Raw genomic sequence first — 23,549 nt, 5'->3', positions numbered from 1 at the left:
TGCAGATGATTAGTTTCAAAATAGTTTTAGCACGTGAAGATAACTGTTTTATCTTGGGAATGAGCAAGTGCATTGCATGAAGTGGAAACCGCGTGATGAGTTACAGGATTCGATGAGTGGTGATCAAGGAGCGGTCGTGATTGTCTAGAACAAATTTGCAGATGATTACTATGTAATCTAACAGTCATGTTTGAACCGATATGTTTGTAATCTCTATGAGATCTTAGGTTTTGTGATGTGTTACCGACCTATTTTATTTGCTGATAAGGTCGATGAGTTGTTTTGTAATAGTGTTGGCAATTTTGGTTATATGTGTTAGTCTGATTGATGCCGAGCCAGAAGGAGTATCTGCAAAATGTTTTGAAGGCAAATGGGAGCTTAAGAGGATCTGATCAAGCAAAGTAGTGCTATTGCCAGATCAAAAAGACCCTGTTGTTCTCTAACAATTACAACAGTAAAATCTCCTAACTAGCTTTAACAGGCTTGGTGCTATCTAAATCCTCTAACTAGGTGATCCATTAGCTTGGATTTCAAGTCCTTTACTGAAGTTACTCCTAACAGGGTATTGCTCTTAACAGGGTATTATAGTTAATCCCTTAACTGGGTGGTCTTTAATCGGATCTGTTCTTAATAGGACATTTTTGTAAAGCTTCTAACAAGGCTTGGCTCCTAACAAGGCGAACTTCAAAAGAGTTCAGAATACTTGTGGGTATTCATCCCCACCGTGGTTTTTCCCCATTTGGGTTTCCACGTCAAAAATCATTGTGTCAAGTGGCGAATGATATTGTGTATGTTTTTGATATGGTTAATATGTTTAACTGGTAAAACCACTAAGACATGTTTAGATGACCAGAAGTGATCTGAAATGATATATTACTAATAGTAGTAAAGTGTTTTGATGTTTTGGATAAAAGGTATCTAAGTTATAGATCTAATTACACTGTTATATTGATATCTTAGTCAACCGGTAAACTTGAAAGTGCAGTAACAATTTATGGTTCAGCATCTAAACAAGTTAGTTCAGAAGTTGTTTATGAGTTGGGTTTAAGTTTGGTGAAAGTTTTGTTTGTTTTCTATCTACTAATTCACCCCCCCTCTCAGTAGTTGACGGGATCATTATTGATTCATCATATCATCAGCCCTCCCTCTTACAACCTATATAAGTAGAAAGATTTAATAAATGAAAGGAAATACAATATAAATAATATAAACAAAGGGAGATTTGCTAGATAGATTTAAATGCAAATTGTAGCAAACTAGGCCAAGCAATCACACAAATAAAAACCCCAAATATTTAGTTTATAAGCAATGAGCAGTCTAGGAAACAAGTGATTTCCAATTCCAAGGACTCAAAACCATGGCCCAAGCTTGGTAAACGCTCCTCCAATCAGAATTGTGCACCTCACCTCATGAATAACATGTAAATTCTTCATGAGATTCCATGAACCCTCCAATGAAGGAATCCACCATTTCAAACCAATCACTCCAATTTGGAGTATTTAATTGCTGTTGTACATGACTTTTATTAGCTAGTCAAAGATGCTCCATAAGATCCCTTAGTAATCCCCAATTTCAATGGCCAATGTAATGCCTCTTATGCATCATAGGAAACAATGCAAGTGGAAAGATAATGCTTGCAGGGAGAATCTCAAGATTCCTCACTAATGTGGCAGTCCATTCTGTTAGGGACCACAATTACAATAATATTAAGATATTATTTATGCTAGTTTTAAATCTTACAACACACCTGACTAACATATTTTACATGCGATTCTCACTAAACTTGAGTTTCCTACTAACTATGGTTTAAGTATTCTATTATCAAAGACAAACAGATTTGTTAGGTTTTTTAGGCCACCGATTAGATTCATAGAATCCATGCCAGAAGACACCTTCCATCTCAAATTGCTGTTCATAGGTCAGTTATATCATTCATCAAGCTATAGCATAAATTATTAACACATTTTGGTTATTTAGACCTAGATAATTGCATTCATATCATAGTAACGCTACTCTTTCATTATAGAAAACATATTTCAAGTTCTCCTAGTCATTTATGAAACTCTCTTTCCTCTTCAAAAGTATGACCTGCAAGGACATTTCCTTAAGAGTCTTCTGCCATTCGAAATACTGTAGGTTTGGAGAACATCATTTTCCTTCCTCTTAAGCAGCATATCATGCTCATTTAGTGCAAGAATCTAGGGTACATAACAGATACTTCTCAACCAAGAGGACCAAGTTCCAACAACTAACTTCACTATGCAGAAGAGTACAATGTTAAGATTTTTTTTATCTTTTAAAAGGGTGTAATGTCCCCACTTTGAAATAGAATTTAATAATAAATTATAATAATAAAATTAAAACATTAAAAATTAAATTAAAATATAAAATAATATAATTAAATATGATTAATTAAAAATTAATTAAGTTAATGAAAAGTCAAAAGACATGATAGGAAAAGTTGCAACTCCCTCAACAATGAGATATAAAAGGGAGAAGAAAACCTCATTTGAGACGGGGGAATAATTTGGAAATCAGAAGTGCACATCTGATTTAAATAATAAGTGCAGATCTGATTATGAAAGGTTGTGTCCCTTTCAAAGGGTAGAAATAATGAAGAGTTGCACTCTTTCAAAGGGCGCTAATGGTGAAAGGGTGTGTCTCTTGCCAAAGGGCATACATGATGAAGAGGTGTGACCTCTCCCTCAAATTGAGAGATATAAAGGGAAGGAATCAAAAGCATCTAGTGACATCACCATTGATCAGATCAGATCAGAATTGTTATCAAGTTACAGGTAGTAACATTTGTCTTCTTGGTGGTATGCATGGGGATGTGCTTAATACCTATGCTTAATATATGAAGCTTGATAATGTTATTATGCAGAATTTAATAATACTATTAATATAGACTGCAATACGATGACAGTGATATTTAATTTCATTACTGTGGCAGACCAAATCTGATGCATGTCAGATCTGTCTGCTTTTACAGCCACAATAGGTAGAAGTGGTGTTAATAATTTATATAGTAGGTAATTACCAAATATATTGGTAATATAATTTTATATGTATATATATTCAAATAAGAATAAGGATAATAGATTTATATATGATAATGATGTTAGCAAGATTTATATTGGCTTGATATATATATACTTGATTATATTTTCTTAGATTATTTATATATGCGTGTCTTATCTTGTAATCAATTAAAGGAATGAATGGAGGAAGTATGTTAGGGAATTGCAGTTTACCGGTTCTCCCAAGCTAAGTATGCCACCCTAAGGGATGGAATTGTCATAGTGGGACGTTCCTGCCCCTTGTGGGCCAAGACGTGAGTTGTCATAGTGGGACGCTGCGCGCTCTTGGGCTTAGTTGGGTTGAGCAGTTTATAGGCACCCTCTCAAGGCTTTCCTACCAAACTAAACTATGATTGGTTATAGGTAAAAAGACATAGTTATCATTCTTTCCAATATATGTGCTATTAATCCATGTATTTATTCGTCAATTCGTAAGTTTATTTAATAAATAGATTAAGTCAATCTCATAATTCGAAAAAATGATAAACTATATTATGGAATTATTAATTTAGGACGAAATTCAGGTAATCCCTAGTTGGGGACATTACAAAGAGGTGATGATAATTTCAGTTAAACCAAGTGACCCATTGGATATAACAAAAAGATTCCCATAAATTCAAAATATCCATCAACCTAAAAACGTCTATGGGAGCTCAGGAAGTGACACAAATATTAAATGAGGCAACTCGCATAATTAATGATCAATTATCTTCTGCATAAGGAATGCACAAATGAGATAAAAAATGTAAATTGGAAGCTATGGAAAAAGATTATACTTACCATTTTTGAAAATGCAAGCAAACAAAGCTGAAAGAAAATTTCTTCTTGAAAATTTAAGCTATTGCAAGCTCAGTGGACAAATATGAAATACATCTTTATTTACTGTCAGAACATTTCAAAAAACAACCAAGAATGATGATCAAGTCTTGGTGGTTAGGCATAACTTTAACCAATGTAGCTACATTCATCCCTTGATAAAAGGTGTTTAAATAAGAAAACATATTAGCATGCATCTTCAAAACATATCGTGTGTCTAAATGTATCATGAACAAGGAAGGCTCTATAATCACTATGGACTTTTGGAATGTTGGCAACAACAATGAAGGAAAACCACAATAAGATGATACTCTGCACTAGTATGTGAAAATATTACAGTGGGGAATGCACATGCATTTAGGCACACTGCCTAGAGCTCATTGCTCAAAAACAAGAAGGGCTACAACCCTGAGGAAGGCTCACCACCTTACAAAGATCATACAACAATCTGGATTAGATGAACTGAAAGAATAGCATCTCCAAATGCCTGATGACAGTTCCGGTTACGCACATTTGTCTGCCATGCAACACTCTTTGCTCTACACTTCTCACCAAAAGATGAATTTGCTTGTTCGCACATATACCACTCTCTGATAATGCAAACACAGCACCGATATCCAAAGTGCATGAATATGACACCTATTTATACAAATCATCAACCTTGACTACAAGGTCGACTCAACCCTTAAGACCTAATTAAAAAATTACATCACACGATACATAAAACAACCACCAGACAAATCCAATGCCATGACAACATAGCATGGACCCAAATAAAAATCCTCGAACACGCAATACCACTAGAAATCTCGCCAAGATCATCCGCAACACGCTACACCACCGAAAATGTCGCATAACACGAAGAACATCACTGGACCCATAAGAACTTCAATAACGAGCACAATGATCAATGCAGACCAGCAAAACAAATAGGACACAATTAGGAAATACCAACAAGCATGTTAGAACCATCCACAATAGCTGCACCAACACCACTTAATCAAATCTTCATCGATCAACACATTGATACTCAAGAACACTCAACAACAGCAATTGGGATTAGAAAGATAACTTGCGGAGCACCAATCATGAACCATCTGAATTGAAGATATACATGAACATTCCAAACACTCTCCCAGATCTACAACTCAAGATATAATCATTCGGGAGCACAACGGATCAAATACCAGAACACTGCAACATTCAACACTAAAAAACCAATCCTCATACTAGAATCCATAACCCGATCAAATCACCACATATCATCATGAAACCAACACTAAATCAACTAGAGATACATCATTACTGAAATCACAAATCCCCACCAGCACATCTGCAACATAACAACTAAAACAACCAAACCAACTCTCTGCAATACTAGAACACAGGAATATGTTGACATCAATGACAACAACATATCCTAGCAGCAACAATATCCAACATGGGAAGGCTTGGAAGTTAATTCACTCCAGTAGCAAAGACCATCAAAAATAAAAATATTAGAGAGATAAAGTAAACCTTATAACAGATTTTATGTTAATATTAAAAGGAAGAAATATTACCACTCAATGTGCTTACACTAATCAGAGTGAGCACCCAAAATTTCCAAGAGAACAAAAACACATGCCAAAAGTTTGAGGAAGTGCAGGAAGAATTGAACAGATGTGAAAGCTACATATAAAGAATAGCAATTCATATGATTCTATGATTATTTTATTTTATCCCATAAAAAGAAGGTTTCTCATTGTGTATTTGATTTCTCTAATATATTAATCAAAAGTATAGTGAACGCTTACAGATACAAAACAATTGGCTGGAAGTGTGTCTCTTTTTAGGACATGTATTCAACAAGATATCTAGTATGAAAAGGATGACTCACGTCAGCAAGAGATACTCAACAAATTGCAATAAGGGTGTACTCGGCAACACAATCTCCTTCAATGTAGATTGTTCCCTTAATTCATCCATTAAACAATTTGCATCTCGTAAGTCCCCTGATACCAAGTACCTACAGGAAAGATAAACAAAGCAGGATGAGTGGGGGAAAAAATCAAAGCATTTGAGTATCACTGTTCATAATTAAAACATAAAAACATGTTAATTTCTCTCCTAGACAATGATATAGATAGCATCTAGAAGATTATACAGCTTTAGATACTTACATCAAAATACCCCGTGCAATTGCTAAATCGGCTTCTCCTATATAGCTCTGTGTTGAAAACAAGGCAAAATCAATTAAATACTTCTTTGCATTCAATAATAATCTAAGGACTATGATTCACAGGCTAATTATCCACACATCTCCTATATCAGTCACTATAATCCCACATATATACAATATACACTCGAAACATAAAACCTATTGCATCACATGATGCATCATATCCAGGAGCCAATTCAAAAAATGATTTCAATTGAAATGATGTAAATCGCAAGATGTTAATAGAACATATGCAAACATACCAAATATGTCTGTAAAAATGCATGCTATCAGAAACTTGTATAAAAATGGAAAGCAGATTGACGGTAATGACATTGATCTCTACCCAACAAACAAAAAAACTCATTGAAAAGCAAAATTGTCAAACCATAGTTAATGTTATCAGAAACTCGTGTAAAAATGGAAAGTGCATTGATGGTAATGGTATTAATCTCTAGCCAACAAACAAAAAATCTAATTGAACAGCGAAATTTCCGAAGCACAGTTACATGTTATGAAATGTTCACCCCTGATTTATTTTTCAAAAAATCATGCGGAAACAATAAAGAAAACAAGGCAGCTTGGCTACTAAATGTTAGCTTCAGATGCATGCAATGTTAGGAGATATTAGTAGAATACATCTACTGCTGTTCAATTCCTCACACAAAAACAATACCAAAAAGACAAGCAGCTGAAATCAGAATGTCCTGATAATAAATTGGAATATAATAAGGGCAGTAAACTCACTCCCATGGAACAAGAGAGGGCGCATGTGAGTGCCAAACAAACAGCAATCAGCTTCTTAAACTTTACCAGTAATTACCCCTTTTTAATGATCTCACAATATGCAGATTTTAGACCCCAAGTATGACTGATTTGAACTCAGTCTGAAACACCAGCCAAGGGCAGGCAGTACAGCCACCTTGAGGAGCGATTTACTCTAGTAAAATCTGTACTTTGCCAAACAATGCAAATGATGGCACAAAATGGATCAGCCAACTGTAATAAGTCAATAGAAGTAATACCCAGATTGATAATCTCCAACCTTCAAGAGATACGTTCACAAGTTTGCTTCAGCTACTTAGAGTAGGGCATCTTCCTGATTTCTGAAAATCAACTCCAGCATGCAGAAAATGAAACCAAGTCAACACCAACCCCACACCAAACATTCAAACCACATACCAAAACTAGAAACCCAAATCAGAAAACCTTGAAAATCTTCATCATTCCATAACCAAAACCCCACACAGGCCAAAAAACACTGAAACTTCGATCTCTGATGCAATGACCAGTTAGGGTGGATCTCTCACCACCGAAACTAGTGTTCCAGCTAAGGGTTTTCGTCCTCTAGCCAGCAGTTTCTGTTCTCTGGGGAAATTCCAGCAGCATTATCTTATATTCACCAAAACAAAGATGCACAAATTAAGGCTCAATCTCCTTTTTAAAGAATGAGAGAGTGAATTAGGGCAACTTTAGGGTTTTCCCACTTTTTTGCCTTCTTAAAATATTTTGCATTTTAAATATTTCCTTTTCTCCCTTAGGCATCTATTTTCTAAGGCATTATTTTAGCCTTAAGTCAAGGAAATATAATGGTCCCCTTTTAAAAACAATGTTATTCAACTAGGCCATGGGGATAATGGTCCCCCTTTTAAAAACAATGTTATTCAACTAGGCCATCGCGATAATAGTCCCCCTTCTAAAAACAATGTCATTCTACCAGGCCATGGGGGACTCTTCCAAAAGTTTAAAGGCATTAAAAAGATTGAAATGGCCAATAAAACAAATATTTCTTTGAAGCCTTTGAACTCACCAAAGTTAAAGATAGGAACCCCCCACTGACTGAAGAAATTGGTGGCCCATTGACTTACTATAAATAGTGAGTACTAAAAATAACTCCCTGCCACAAATAGAAAACTCTGCAGGAAAGCCCAAGAAACTCCTGCATGAACTCAACCAGGATACAAAATCCCTTAACAAAAACCATTTAGCCTACAGGAACTCGGAATAGGCTAATGGTACTCCCATGCTGACTAGGCGCAAAGAGGGGACATTACATGTTATCAAAAACTCGTATAGAAATGGAAAGTGCCTTGATGACAATGACATTGATCTCTACCCAGCCAACAAAAAATCTCATTAAATACAAAAATTGCCAAAATTGTCTTAGGATTCTCATAAAGTGAACACCATCAACTCCAATAGTATAAACAACACATTGTAAGAAACATCTTCTTAACGCATTTACTTACTTACTCCTTGTTGCCAAACTATCAAATCAGTACCTCTATAAAGTATTCAAATACTATTGGATGCTTCCTATTAGTATATGTTGGCCTCAAGGAGATCATCACCTTGTCACATCCATTAAAAGTTTAAGGGAAAAATTGTTGGCATCAAATTATGCTTAAGTCATCATGGACATCCCTAAAAGCCAAAAGAAGTAAAAGAAAAAATTTATGGCCTTTATTTTTCTATCATGAAATCCTCAATATGCAATCCACACAAGCCCAAGATCAATAATTTGATGTTTTTGACTCTATGAATTTGATTGTCACGACACTCCATTGGTTACTAATGACCATACCCCTCAATGTCGTTCACACCCTCACAAGTCATTTCAAAGCAATCTTGCGTAATGTGAATTGAGTCTCAACAACCTCATCTAGTGTATGAAATAAGTTAATGAAAAATATAATTTAAATTCGTAAATATGTAATATAAATTAAATTAAAAATAAATATTGAAATTACATAAATTTACCTTAACAATTCCAATTTGAAGAAAGTTTTAAACATGACCCATGAGATACGATGGTTTGTCGCGAACATCTAGATCTCCTCACCCTCACATATATTTCTTTCACCCACTCTATCAAAGTGTCAATCTTTTTCGTCACCAAGTTGAGGGAGTAGACAATACATGCTGTCCAAAAAAAACTACTCATACCTTTCCTCAACCAAAGCACCTACTACCCTACAATTTTTGCATTGTCTATTGACATGGACAACATTCTTAGCACCTACCATCTCTATGAGCTCAATGAGAATTTTGGAAATGGCATTTGCATCATTCACTTGTCCATCACAATCAACTACCTCCAAATACATTGTCCCTTTAGCAGACACTGCAATGACATTTATTAAAGGTCAATTTTTGCAATCTTTCCATAAACCAAAAATGATAGAAATCTTATTTCAACCCATTAATTTCCTAATTGATTTTAGTGATGTCTTAATAACAAAAACTTTTATAGCCAATAAGGTACTGTGCACCTTCTTATACCCAGGACCTATGTAATGAAAGGGTTTGTGATTGATTGTTATCACCATTTCAAACCAATATGATGATCTCACCAAGTTGAAGGGAAGAAAAATTAGCATAAATACAAAGTGCAATGTATTCATCTACATCGTCTCTTGCCTTATTCTGAAATGCCTTCTCCCATGCGCATCTGCTGTGGGAGGAAAGAAATGGGTCTAATTCTAGGATGGAAAGAGTCTCAAAGAAAGGATGTAGATCAGCCACTATTGAAGGAGACTTTGTAGGTGGCTTCCTTGATCCTTTCCTCACTAAAAGATGATATTCTAATATTTCTCTCTCCTTTGCAGCATCAACTTCTTCTTGTTCTCTGATATATGTCATAATTTGTTACTTTTATAAATCCTTCTTGTTGGGCCCTTAGTAAATGACAATTCCATGACCAGTCATAGTACAAAGGTAATATTTCACTCAACTATAAGAGCTCTTATACTTGAACTTGTAGCAACTGCAATGCCAAAGAAAAGCCCCACTTCTTGAAAGTTGTTTGATCTATAATTTGATTAAAGAAACACTTTTTTTTATAACTCGGGTTTTCCACCATTTACTCACTAGGTTTTCTATCGATTCAACTATGAGTTCCCACAATTTTTTGTCCAAGTATCCGACAAGTTCAAGCCTATCGTTCACACCATTAAGGTACACAGAAAAATGCTGAAATAGCACGATTTTAAGACCAAAAAATACAATTTGTATCTTTATAAACCCTATCTACAGTATAAAAATCTTGGCACTATGAAAACCTGACAATTATATGAATGTCTATGCAGTCTCAGAGGCCTTCAATTGAGCTTGGTGGCAGAAGATCTTCCCCTTGACCTCACCTTGTATTGCAGCACAGAATGCACCACGGGCACCGCCCCTAGACCCCGAACAAACTCATTTGATACATTTTCTGACTATATTTTGCATACGTTTTTTAAGAAATAAGTTTGTTTTTTTTAAAACTGAAGCATTTTTTAATTTGCCAAGGCTTAGTTTTTGTAATCATAATTTTTTGATCCTACATTTCGAAGTCCAGTTTCAGTATGTGAAAATCATAAAATACTTTGTTAGAGGGAATGCTTGATCATATTTGAATTATCTAACTCCCTTGAGGTCCAATGAACTTGAATTAGTGCCCAATTTAAATAAAAATTGTTGTTATAACCATAAAAAATTTAAATTGAGAACGTGACACTAAAGCACATGAACTAAGAATAATAAACAAAAACAAAAATACAACCTTATAATACATAATCATAATAAAAACAATAAAAACATTTAATTTTTTTAAAATCTAAGAAACTCATCTGTTCTTTAAAATTGAAAACTAATAATTCATAAACTTAAAAAAAACTTCAAAAGCTTAAAATAATCTCACAAAATAATTATCATTGATTAATAAATCTGTAATGCCCCTCTTTTAAGAAAAAATGATTTGTGAGCAATGAGTGCAATTTCAAAGTTCTCCAAAATGCTAATTAGTAAGGGAGAAGTCCCATGTTCTTGGGGACGCAAGAGTTTACTTTAGCAGGGTTATTAACTCATGGCAATGAGTTCAGTTGGTTATATGGAGCCTCTTGATGCTTTTAGAATCCGCATCTAACCTTTTAAGACATCAGAATTACTTTGGTGTCATCAAAATTGCATAATTATATTATTTTGGTACTTTGCTGCACCTTGGGTAGAGTTAATTATTCATATAATTTGTCAAATGTTGGAAATATTGAAAAGACAACTTAGTGTAATAGCTCCTAAAAAAGGTGTTAACTTGTGCTTATATTTGGATACCTAGGCTTAGCCATGAAATGAATTTGCTTTCGCTGTTGGAGAGAACCTTAGTTCTTCCAAAATCTTTTGAAGATGAAAACCCTCTTGAGATTACTAGTTTCAGGGACAAAAACTGCCCGACCTTGTTGGCATGATTTCATCTAGGAGTCGCCACTGTGCTATAAATTGAAGCTTCAGATTTTGGGTTGTGGACATGTAAGATTCCGATGGGTTGAGTTGCAGATGTGATATTATTCGTGAAAATTTTATTGTGTTTAAAGGGCCATTAAAGGAATTTATTTGTTGTTGGGTTGTACCATCCCAACATAGGCCATACACCCTTGTTGGTTACTATCTGATGGTATAATATTCTCATTGCTTGTTTAAATTTATCTACCCTTTTGGATGCTCTTGTCTCATCACTGCAAGCCGTACATATTGCAAAGGACTTCCAAACAGAGGATGTTGTACAGCTTGTACTTGGTGCCTTGTATCATGATAGGGAAGGCAAGGGAACGATCAGTTTGTTTTTGTGCCACATTTCACTTGACATGGAGCTGCCCTATCCTTGTTAGCAGCTACCAAGCGTATTAGAGGTAGAGAAATGAATGTGGGATTAGTTTTTAAAAACATTTTGGATCTTGTACCTGCCGTACCAACACCACATCAAACCTACACATGGTCTGAAAATTGTTACCGAATGGTGTTATTTCACCGAAGATTTGTCATTCCTATGTATTTCATATTGAAAACATTGGATGGTAGTACCACCACTGGGTTTGATCTTTTCTTATTCCTGATATACTCACCCCACTAAATAAGTGGTTATACTGTAATATTCACCCACCGCTGAATAATTGGAAGAGTTGTTATATTTCCCATTGAATAAATGATACTTGTTCTTGCCTACCAAAGAATAAGTAGAAGTGGCTGTAAATGATGTAATCACTCACCACTAAATAAATGGAAGAGCTTGGTTTTTCATTGCATTGAACATTCCATTGAATAAGCATTCATTTTTCTCATTTCAAGTGGCTTAGCACTCTCTATATAAGTGGGATTGGAGGCTTGCCACCTACTTCTCTTTCTTTTTAGATGCTGCATTCGGTTTGCTGAGTGGTCCTTCCACTATGTGTTCTCACCTTGCCCATCTTGGGAATTGAGTGATGATTTGGACATTGCTTTGTAATTCTTTCTCAGTTTGTGATATATTCAAAAAAGAATTAGGGGTGCTTATTAGAAAATCTCCTTTGTACAAGTTAATTCTCTCTTGTAGCATCTTGTAAACATTTTTAGCAACAAGCATACATCTTTGGCACCTTTGAAATCCTTCACCTTTTAAAATACCAATGAGTTCCAAAAATTCAAAAATGGGAAATGGGAATAACATTGGTTGTTTTTGTGGTTTTTTTTTTTAAATTGTGAAATCAATGATATTGGTCATGCTCAAGGTTGTTAGTCACTTTACAAAACATTTTAGGCTAACAAAATGTATTTCTTAATGTTTAACAAACACTTTTTTTCGTCAAAAGTTGTTCAATTTATTGGTGCAGTGAGAAGCATCTAAATATGTCATGGGATGGTAACGGCGTCCCACTGGTGCCCCAAGGTGCCATAGTCATCTTTGTGCATACGAAGCCCCACTCCCACTACCAAGCTTGTTTGATCAAAGTGAGATTACAACCATCTATCACTGCCTCACATAGATATGTTTCTCCATTTCTTTGCCTCTAACACCAAAGACATCCACAATACTCCTAAGCCTCAAAACATCCAGTGGTATTAACCAAATTTGATATCAATTCAACAGCACTTAGCATGTTCATCACCAACATTTGTTTATATTTAACACAACTTATCTTAAAAACCAATGAGTGTAAGAAACCAAGAAAAAGAAGAGTTTTCAAGACAAAAGCACTACAAACATCAAAGGTAATAATAAGATCCTATATCAGGTTGCAGAGGTGAGGACTCGATACCCATTTCAAAGACATTCTCAGTCCCCATAAAGCCATTAGTCAGATGGAATGAATTGTCCGTCCAATCACCAAAAATTCAATTTCTGTAGATTACGGCTTCATCACTCCCTATTGAATCTTATGGTGATGATTTATTGCTTTTTCACATTCATATGGGTTTCAAAACAAATACTCAGCTTTATCCTATGCCATTACCCGATGGTTTCAATAATGATAATGTTCCTAACAGATTTTAATTTCTCCCAAATGCACTTTGTGAGCAGCATAAGGCAGTAAGTATAGTGTATTTATTGTACTACGCTCATCTGTATGCTTTTATCTCACTCTGTATTGAATGGAAAAAAATAATTAATTGATCTTGTGATATTTACTTCAATTGAATAGATGAGAAAGGACTTATATTGATAGAAAATACTTTCCTGCGTTATTTTGGGAAGAGAAATAATTGTCCAGACACCTTCGATGAATCCATTTCCGAATGATAAAAAGGAATGAGCCTTAATCAAAAAATGATTTCTCATCATATTTCAAATTTCATCTCCTACTCTTGATGCTTAATGAGTTGATCATGTATTTATCTTTATTCTAGATAGTGACAAGAGTGCAAAGTCCTCTCTATTCCGAATTAGTACTTTGGAGGTCTGGTCATCACGAGTATGCTAGTCCCCTTGTCATTACTCACATCAATGCCTCATCATCTTTTATCTTCTTTCCACGGCATAAGGTGTGTTGTTGATATATCTCCTTTTTCTGCCATTAGTATAAGTAAATCCGTACATAGCAACCATACTCCTGACTTTTTGTCCAAGCTTAATTTTGAGTATTGCACATTCCACATGGGTTGCAAAGATATTGATAGAGCTTCCCTAAAGGATCACTATTCTCTCCCACCAATCAGCTAAATTCTGTGAAGTATGATATAATTAGAAATATTTTTTGTAATATCTCTTGCTAGTTCTGACCTCAAATTGCTGATTAGAGGCTCAAGGAATATCATCAAAGACTTTGCGTACAACCTCTATGCTTGCTGGATTTGTGTTTCAGTTTGTTCATGCTTGCTTGGAATGATGTCAAATGTGATTGAAATGCTTGCAAATGATGTTTTTGAATGCTTCTAATGATGCTTGATTGGTAGATAATATAATATTAGTATATCATTTCTACAAGTTGATTTCAGTCACTTATATGAGAAAGATAAAAAACAGTTAGTATATCATTTCTATTATATTATCTACCAATCATGCATCATTAGAAGCATTCAAAAACATCATTTGGAAGCATTTCAATCACATTTGACTTCCTTCCAAGCAAGGATAAAAAAACTGAAACACAAATCAGGCAAGCATAGAGGTTGTATGCAAAGTGTTTGATGATATTCCTTGAGCCTCTAATCAGTAGTTAGAGGTTGGAACTAGCAAGAGATATTACAATAAATATTTCTAATTACACCATACTTCACAGAATTTAGTTGATCGGTGGGAGAGAATAGTGATCCTTTAGGGAAGCTCTATCAACATCTTTAAAACCTACATTTTTAAATTCTTATATATACTAGGTTTGCAACCCATGTGGAATGTGCAGTACTCAAAATTAAAAGGGGGCCATGTTATTTAATTATTTAGGCGTCTAAACCAAGGAGGATATTAATTGTTAATAAAGTGCAAACTTGGTAATGTTATTAAATGATTTAAAAGGCGCCTTTTAGAGGGAAATCGACCCTTTCATGAGAAATATATAAAGTGCCAAGAGAAGATCGAATTCATAATGATTGAGCATTTGTTATTCCTCTTTCTTGAGCGGTGGGAAGAAACCAAGGGTTTCGAACACTTCCAGCCATTGGAGAACGTCAACTCTTCAGTGCTTGTGCAATTTTCAGGTTGTGAGATACCAGCTGAGATTATTCCCTGACCGTGGGCTTCATCCAGGAGTCCAATTTGTGCTACTAGGTGGAAGATTTCATCTAGGGTTTGAAGGGTTTGGGAGGTATATCTACAAAAGACAAGGAGAATCATATTGGCTGCCATACGGGGCATTCTACACGATGGTCTGGGATCTTGGCATTTAGCTAAACATTGAGTGTGTAGTTTGGGATCTTTTTGGTGCATCAAGATTTCAGACAAGGCTTATTGATGAGCATTGCAGCATGTACAGTGTACAAAAACCATACGGGTTCATCTTTGGTCTACTTGTATATGTTTCGATTACGATGCACATTTCTTGTGTGCATGAAATGGACAGTTAAATTGACATCCACTTTTGCATAGTTATGGTTGCTAGTGCTACGAGAGTTGATTGGAGATGTGAGGAACATTTCACAGTTCTTTTTTGGGGCCTCCTAAGCAGTGGAGTTTCTTTGCAATGGAGATTGCTTGGAGACAAACAATTTCAGGGAGGGCAAACTATAATGTCCCCATTTCCATGAGCATTAGAGTTTGAAGGATTAGCCTATCATTTGACCCTCGTAGGGTAGTATGGTGGATTAGAGGGTCTAGTTTGGGCATTACGGAGCTCTTCAGGTGGCAGATGACACTGTTTTCCTCTCCAAATTGTTGGTACATTCTGAGGCTAGGCTATTTAGAGGTTTCTTGTTCCATTTTGAGGGCCTTACTATTTATAGTAAGTCAGTGGTTGTTGGAGAGAGACCCTTACTATTTTTAGAGAGGCAGTTGGATGCACAATGGATACAATGGTTAACTCCCAGTTTCAGTTGGTATTGAGAAATAATGATTAATGATGGAGCTATAATGTTATAATAATTATTAAAGTTATACTTTAATAATAAATAATTATTAAATGCATATCATTGATAAATTAAGTGGACTTTATTTGAAAGGGAGATATAAATGTTTTAAACATATACTTAAGTGATAAAGTGTCATTTAAAAGGGAGATACAAGTGTTTAATAAAGTATACTTTATATTTTAATGTTGTGCCCCAAAAGGAGGGAAAAACAAATGAAATTAAGGTAGATTAAAGGAGATGAAGACAAATGCAAATTAAACATTATAAAAGGGGCTTGGATTTCATTTCATTCTTTCGAATCATTTCAACATTTATCTATTCTGAAGAAGCTTTGGCTTTGAAAAAGAAACCAAGGGTACTTAGTGTTTCGCTGCAAATTCAATCTTGGGGAACGTAGTCTCTCTTTGATTGTGCTTGTGGCTTCACAGGGAGGTCACATTTGAGCTTTATTGGAGGAAATATCAATTGTTTCACAGGGGGTTTGAAATTTATGCTTGGCAGATCAGAAGTTTGAAGATAAATATTTATTGAATACATTTAATACCGGTTTGTGCTTGCTTCAACATTGGCACGTGGGAGTCTTCTTATGCTTCCAACAGGTTAGCATGAGCCATAAATTCAACTGACCATTTAGTACTAATTCCTCTTGCTTCTAGCGGGTCAGCATGAGCCATTCCCATGATAGCTAAATCGGGTTGTAATTCGCGTATACATCGTATTTGATTCGAATTATCTGGTTTCTCCACAATTTGTGGTATTGGTACACACATTTTCATACATGTATCTTGTAAAAGTGATAATTCAGCAGTTTGATATCGTTTATCCATATATGGAATGCCAATTTCATTAACAATCATTCCACATCTGATTAGGCATCTTGCTAGACATACTTCTACAGATTATCATTATTTGGGTGGGGACATTAATAAGTATAACTGATCGAATGGATTATCAATCATCATTTCCAAAATTTTGGTAATCTTCTTATTACATGTATTTGCTTATTACCTTTTGTATATATCATTAATACTACCATTGCTTAAAAACATTAATTATGGCAGACAGATCTAACACATGTCCCATTTGGTCAGCCACTGTTATGAAATTATGTATCTACTTTAAGATTATTATTAAATTCTACCTAAAAAACATTATAGGGCTTCATATATTAAGCATTCATATTAAATACATCCCCATGCATACCACCCAGAACAAGGATGTTACTGCCTGTAATTGATAACAGTTCTGATCTGATTTGATCGATGGCTCTCCAGATAATATATATTTCCCCCGTATCTATTTTTTTATATACCTTAATGCACCCTTGTCTTGGTGAGTCGCACCTCTTGGAAACTACTTGTTTACTTTTTTGAGAAATCACACCATATGGAAAGCTTAAGACAACTGATGTCTCATCCTCTAATTAGTTATTAAACCTATCATTAATATAGATCATTGTCATATGAGACGGCTGCTATTAATGCTTATTTATATTAATTATTTAACCAATGAATCTTCCTTGTAATTCATCGTTGCTCCATTAGTTGGCGATTAATCAAAATCATTGGTTTAAAATATATCACTGTTATTTGTTTGATTGCCACCACATGATACTTTAACTTGGGCAATTGATTAGAAAGTCGGCTAGGACTGAAATAACTCAAATTTGATTGCAACATAGAGAATTGGTAATCCTTCTAAGAGTCGATCACGTAGAAAACTGTATTTGAATATGATAAAGTTAACTATCTCACTGTATGTGTACAATTTGACGTTTATGCTTTCATCAATGTGAATGTCTGCACCTTCTTTAAACTGTTAATAAATATTTAACAAAAAAACATTAATAATAATAAATATTAATAAATGTTAATTAATATAAAATATTAATAAGTATTCAATAATAAATATTAATAATTATCACCTGTTAATGGGCTTGATCAAGTTAATCAAGTGGACCAAGGGAAGAGAGAGGTAGAGTGCTCCCCCCCGAATATGGGTGAACAAAGATTAAATTCGACGGTGCATCCAGGGGTAACCCGGGACCGTCGAGTGCAGGGTGTCTGGCGAAGGACTCCCTAGGGGTTAGAGTGGGAGCAGGTTGGCAAAGATTGCCAGATGGACCTAACAACGAAGACGAGGCCAAAGCGGCTCTACTTGCAATTCATCTCGCAAGAAGGTTAGGGGTGACCAAGCTTCCACTTGGAAGGGGATTCCCAAGTGATAGTCAATGCTATCATCTGTGGCAACTCGCTCAGCTCGAGAATTAACTGTGACATTGAAAAGATCACATCGACTATGGCGCAATTTGAAGATTTCAAGATATCTCACATTTTCCAAAGTGGCAATGCGGAGGCTGATAGTTGTGCGAATGAGGCGTTGGAGTTGGGGTTAGGTGAGACGAGAATTATAGTGTATGAATAAGAGTGGTGTTCGTGAGCTCCTTTTTGGCCGAAGATATTCGTTATCCTTGAGGTGATGAGTAATTAATGGAGGTGGTTGTATGAACTTCACAGCAGTACAGGGTGGCAGACATAGGATCTCTTTTATTCCTCCACGTAGCTCTTGCTTTCTTGGGCAGGGTGGCAAAGGTTTGATCTTAGGCCAAATGTGGAGATGGTAAGAAAGGTGGTACATGCATTTAAGCCGTGTTGTAGGTGCAAGTTTCAAAAATTATCGGATGGAGATATGCATTTTACCGATTGTTATCCTGTCTTGAAAGTTAAGATTGCTCTTGTTTATCGGGCGAGGTATAGTGAGTCTTTTGTAAGGCGATTCAGAGAGTGTATGTTGTTGTGGATGGTTTGTGCAGCCACAAAGCTGAACTTTCCCTCAAGGCGTTGCGTCCTCTGGCGGCATTTTGGGGTGCCATTTTAGATGAATGCCTCTCTAACGTCTTCAGGTTTGAAGACCAGAACTTTCTTAATAGAGTCAAAATTGTTCTTGGTGATGAGTATATGCGAGGGGACTTCAAATATCGCACAAATGTGGACTTTGCACCTATGTTTGTTGCATGGGCTTTTGACCTGGTTGGGGTCGTTAGAGTTCACTTGGTGGTTTCCAACAATGTGAAGGAGGATTGGAGAGGTGGTTTGGAAGGATTCATCCGGATGGCACGTGATGGAGAAGGTTTTGTGTGCCCGAATGGAGTGCGGCTCCATTCCAGTGACTTTCGCCCCCCCTTTGCACCCTTTTCTTCTGTGGAGCGCGAATTGCAGCAAGGAAGTATGTAGAGCATCGGCCCAAATTGGGATGCATGGAGTGCAGGAGTATATTCGAGCGTGGAAAAGGTCGGATATTCGTAAGGAACTGGAGAAATGGAAAAATTCCACTGCAATGAGATTGGGGGAGGATTCTAGCTCGAGCTCTTCCCCCAAAAAGAAGAGAGGGCGGACTAGAGGATACAAGAAAAACCCAGGTGGTAGGTCACTGTGGTTTGGCTTCCCCCTAGAAGCTCATGACGACCACGTTGATGAAGAGGACCAGCACGCGCGCTACTTGGATGAAAGTGATAAAGGCAAGGAGATAGTGGTGGTCAGTGCACCACAATAGTTTCTTTTTAAAGTTGTTTTTGCTTTCTTCGTCAAACTGTATGTTTTTTAACAGACTTACGATGCTCTGGGATGTATTGTGGTTGGTTGGATGGATGGTTTCTTTTGGTTTGAACTGTTGTCGTATAAGCAAATTTTGAAGTTTGTAACTTTTTGATAGATTAATATAATGAATCAATTACCGATCGAAAAAAATATATATATATTAATAATTATTAATCAGAAAATAGTATTTAATGAATAAATATTTAATAATTTCAAATAATTAATAATAATTACTTTATTTAGGTTATATATATAACGATCAAAGACGGGACATGACAATTTCAGTCTTGAATATGCATGCCAAGTGTTTGTAATAATGTCCCTTTGTTGTAGATCAATATTGCAGTCCTTAGGATGTTTGTAGAAATGCCTTAGTGTTGTAGCTGCATATGCATCTTCATTCTCAATCATATGCTTGCACTTCAAGTTCATTTAGTAGCTGCAATCTCTTTCCGGTCATCTCAAATATATTTTCAAGTAATATCAGCATATCAAATTGTTGTGACCATTTCACACATCGCCCCATTAATGGGGACCCCCTTTTTTTTCGCTTTTGTTTTCCTTGTTTTTCTCTCTGCTTTTAGGGTTTTGAGTGAGTGAGTGGTCTCTCTGGGCTAGGGCTAAACCTTAGGGGTTTCTTTTGATGTTATTCAAGCTGAGTCCAGTCAAATTTTGAAAGTTGTTAAGTATCCTCCCGAAGAATTGAGACGGTTGAACTAAGGTAAGCCTTTTAGGGGAGTCAAGTAGGTCTCAGGTTAGGTCTAATAAAGGGTTTTTAGGGTAAAATCCAATTTTGACTGAGTGTTAGCATTTTTGAAGGTGAAATTGTGTGTTCTTGCCTAGGTGAGTTTTGATCAAATTTTTGAAGCAAGATGATGCCTGAAACAGACAAACCGCTCCTGACCCTCAGACAGGGCCCAGGGCGAAATTTATCCTGAGTACCATTTCTTGTTTTTGATGAACTTGCTAACTGGTTCCTGACCTTGAAAATGACCTGACTTTGCCTTGTGAAGTGGTTTGAGACTTAAATTTGAAGCAGTTTGGCCAAAAGGGGTTAAATCGATCCTGACCCTCAGTGAAGGCCCAGGGCGAAAATGTTGTTTAAGTCATATTTGTCACTGACTTTTCTAAATTGCTTTGTGCAGGGTCTCCTGGAAGGATGATTGAACGTGACTTGATGCTTTGGACGGTTTGGAGACGTGAAAGATGGTGAATTTTGGAAACTAAGGAAAAAATCGCTCCTGACCCTCAGAGAGGGCCCACAGCAAGATTTTGATTTCCTTCATTTTGCAATAAAAAGAGACCAAGTTTTGATCATAAATGGAAAATAAATGACGTTCTCCACCCGCCTGAGGAAGTTTTGGCTAGAAATAATGAAGGACCTTGTTGAAAACAGAAAAATCGCTCCTGACCCTCAAAGAGGGCCCACAGCAAGAAATCTTATAAGGGTCATTGCAAGCCTTATTTGATCGATTTGAGAGGTCAAGAGCATGATGAAGGATAGAATGAACATAATGGACTATCCAGACTTGATCAAAGATGATGAATTGAAGGAGTTTTGCCCAGGAAAGGAAAAATCGCTCCTGACCCTCAGAGAGGGCCCACAACGATTTTCTTTGTGTGCACATTTTTGGACCTTTCTTGGACATGAATTTTTATTCATAGCAAAGAACAAGATGACATCTTCCTTGGCAAAGAGATTTTTAGATGAAAAGTGAAACATTTTGGTCCAGGTAGCAAAAATCGCTCCTGACCCTCAGAGAGGGTCCACGGCGAGATTTTCAAATATGCATTATTCTTACAAGATCAAAGTGATTTTATGATTGGAAGGGATGAAGGAAAGCATGTTCTATCCGTTGAATATAATTTGGAGGATCAACAAAAGAAGAAATCAACCCAAAATGAAAAAGTCGCTCCAGACCCTCAAAGAGGGCCCACAGCGAGAAACCTAAAATGGGAATTTTTCATCCAAGTTTGAGGAAGGCTAAGGCTAGGCATGGGTTTGAAACGATGTTTGAAAAGCCTTGAAGTGAAAAGAAATCATTGAGAATCAAAATTTTGAAGGCAATTACAAAAATCGCTACGGACCCTCAGAGAGGGCCCATAGCGATTTTCCAGTTTTCTCTCCTTTGTTTGAAGAATTGAGACAAAATCTTGCTTGGACAGGAGGAGGACGTGATGTGCTATGCCTTGGAGGTGATTTGAAGATTAAAAGATAAAGGAATTTGCCTAAAACCCAAAAGTCGCTCCTAACCCTCACTGAAGGCCCACAGCGAGATTTTCAAAAAAGGCATTTTTTTCAAAATGGTGCTAAGGCAAGGTTAGGATAAGGCGAAGAGACCTCCAACAACATGATGAATATTATTTTGCCTTCGAAACTTGAGGATTTTGGTCAAAAAATGAAAAATCGCTCCTGACCCTCAAAGAGGGCCCACAGCAAAAAATCGCTTTGGACCCTCAGAGAGGGCCCATAGCGATATTGTTGAAAATCCTCGTTTTACCTTGCAACAACAAAGCGCATTTGGTTGGAGTGGATTAAGGGAAGGCATTGCCAAATGATGAATGAAGTTTTAATGAAAAATGATGAAGAATCAAGCCTAAATTGCAAAAATCGCTCCTAACCCTCAAAGAGGGCCCACAGCGAGAAACTTCAAAATCACACCTTTTCTCCAAAATTGGATTGAGCTAAGTTTGCAATTCAGTGAAAGGACCTAGTTGAAATGTCTTGAAGAAATTTTGGAGGTGGAAAAGTGCTAAATTTGAGCCAAAAATGAAAAATCGCTCCTGACCCTCAGTGAAGGTCCAGGGCGAAATCCTCAGGAAGTTTCATTAATCCTTGTTTTAAAAATTAATATTCTCCAAATTGCATTTGATCACCAGAATTGCTAATTTTGAGGCATTTGAAAAAATTAAAATTAAATTGGCATTAAATAAAAGACATTTTGGCATTTAATAAATTAATTTTAAGCCTTAAAAAATCGAACTTCTATCTTGGAGGCATTTAAAATTAATCTTTATTAAATTAAAATTAAATATAAAGCACTCAAGGCCTTATTTTCATTTATTCTGCCAAGTCGGCCCCCCTTTTTTGGAATTTTATTTATTTTTTAACCTCTTTTTGCCAAGTCGGCCTAGAGGGAGCAAAGGGGTGAGCACTCTATATATTGGAGGTGTTTTTTCACATTTCAAATCATTCAATCATTGCTTCAAGTGCGAATTTAGAAGGCTAATTGAAGGTGCGAAATCTGGTTTGCTTGGAGCGATTTTCTTTCAAGTGTTGGAGGCTAGAAGGAAGTGGAGTTGATTCTTTTGAAGGCTAAAGGAGGTGCATTTTATTCAAGGGAGAGCTTTGATCTACATTTTGCTTAGCAAAATTCATCTATTTTTGCATTATTTATTAGAGTTTAATACTCAAGAGGAGGTATGGCGAAATCATCTTGACACCATTGTTGAAGATTTGAATTTTGAACTTTTGTTTTGAAAATTCTAAGTTTGGCATAGTTAATTAGGAAATGATAACTCAAGATTTATCATGAAGTTTCCTAATTAAAATCTTAAATCTTCTTTTCTACTCTATATTTCTACGCTTCAAGATATATTACTAATTGTGAAATGTTGTGTAGGTGTCAAGATGGCGACTCCAAAGGCAGGAGCATCTACTAGTCGCCCGGCTCTCATGAAGGAAGATTAGAAGAACGAAGAATTGGAGACCAAGTTCGTGTCCAAATGGAGTAATATTGGAGATACCAACTTGGGAAACTTCAGTGTGAAGAAGTTTCGAGAGGTCCCCTACATTGGCAAGCCATCACCTATTGCGAAGAAGATAATTGAAAGTGGCATCATCAAGGCGGCCGGTTTCCCTCCAGCAGTCCAGTGTCATGAATTGATGATCGAGTGTGCCCGCCATTATGACTCACAATCATGATCGATCGTATCCAAGGAAGGAAACACTTTAGCTTACCTTTCAGAGGAGGCTATAAGCAAAGCTCTTCATCTTCCAGAGCATAATGATATGATTTACAAAAGCCTAGAAGGAGCCAGGTCAATGCATGAAGATGATCCCGA

The 23,549-nt window shown here is 36.2% G+C and overlaps 1 protein-coding gene across 5 annotated transcripts in view; it reads right to left on the bottom strand.

The window, feature by feature from the left end:
* Positions 1-23,549, bottom strand: part of LOC131078974 (protein GET4) — a 237,742-nt gene that overhangs the window by 20,599 nt on the left and 193,594 nt on the right. For 4 of the 5 annotated variants that reach the window (XM_058016845.2, XM_058016857.2, XM_058016850.2 and 1 more), the window contains 2 exons: positions 6,059-6,105; positions 5,776-5,904 (listed from right to left, as the gene is read on the bottom strand). In XM_058016845.2, coding sequence (XP_057872828.2) covers positions 5,776-5,904; positions 6,059-6,105 — 176 coding nt within the window. The remainder of the gene's footprint in view (positions 1-5,775; positions 5,905-6,058; positions 6,106-23,549) is intronic. The other variant, XM_059209744.1, reaches the window with a different exon arrangement.

This window comes from Cryptomeria japonica, chromosome 8 (assembly GCF_030272615.1).
Source record: "Cryptomeria japonica chromosome 8, Sugi_1.0, whole genome shotgun sequence".
NCBI lineage: Eukaryota > Viridiplantae > Streptophyta > Pinopsida > Cupressales > Cupressaceae > Cryptomeria > Cryptomeria japonica.
The sequence above is the reverse complement of the archived record's forward strand: the minus strand, read 5'-3'. Positions and strand labels throughout refer to the sequence as shown.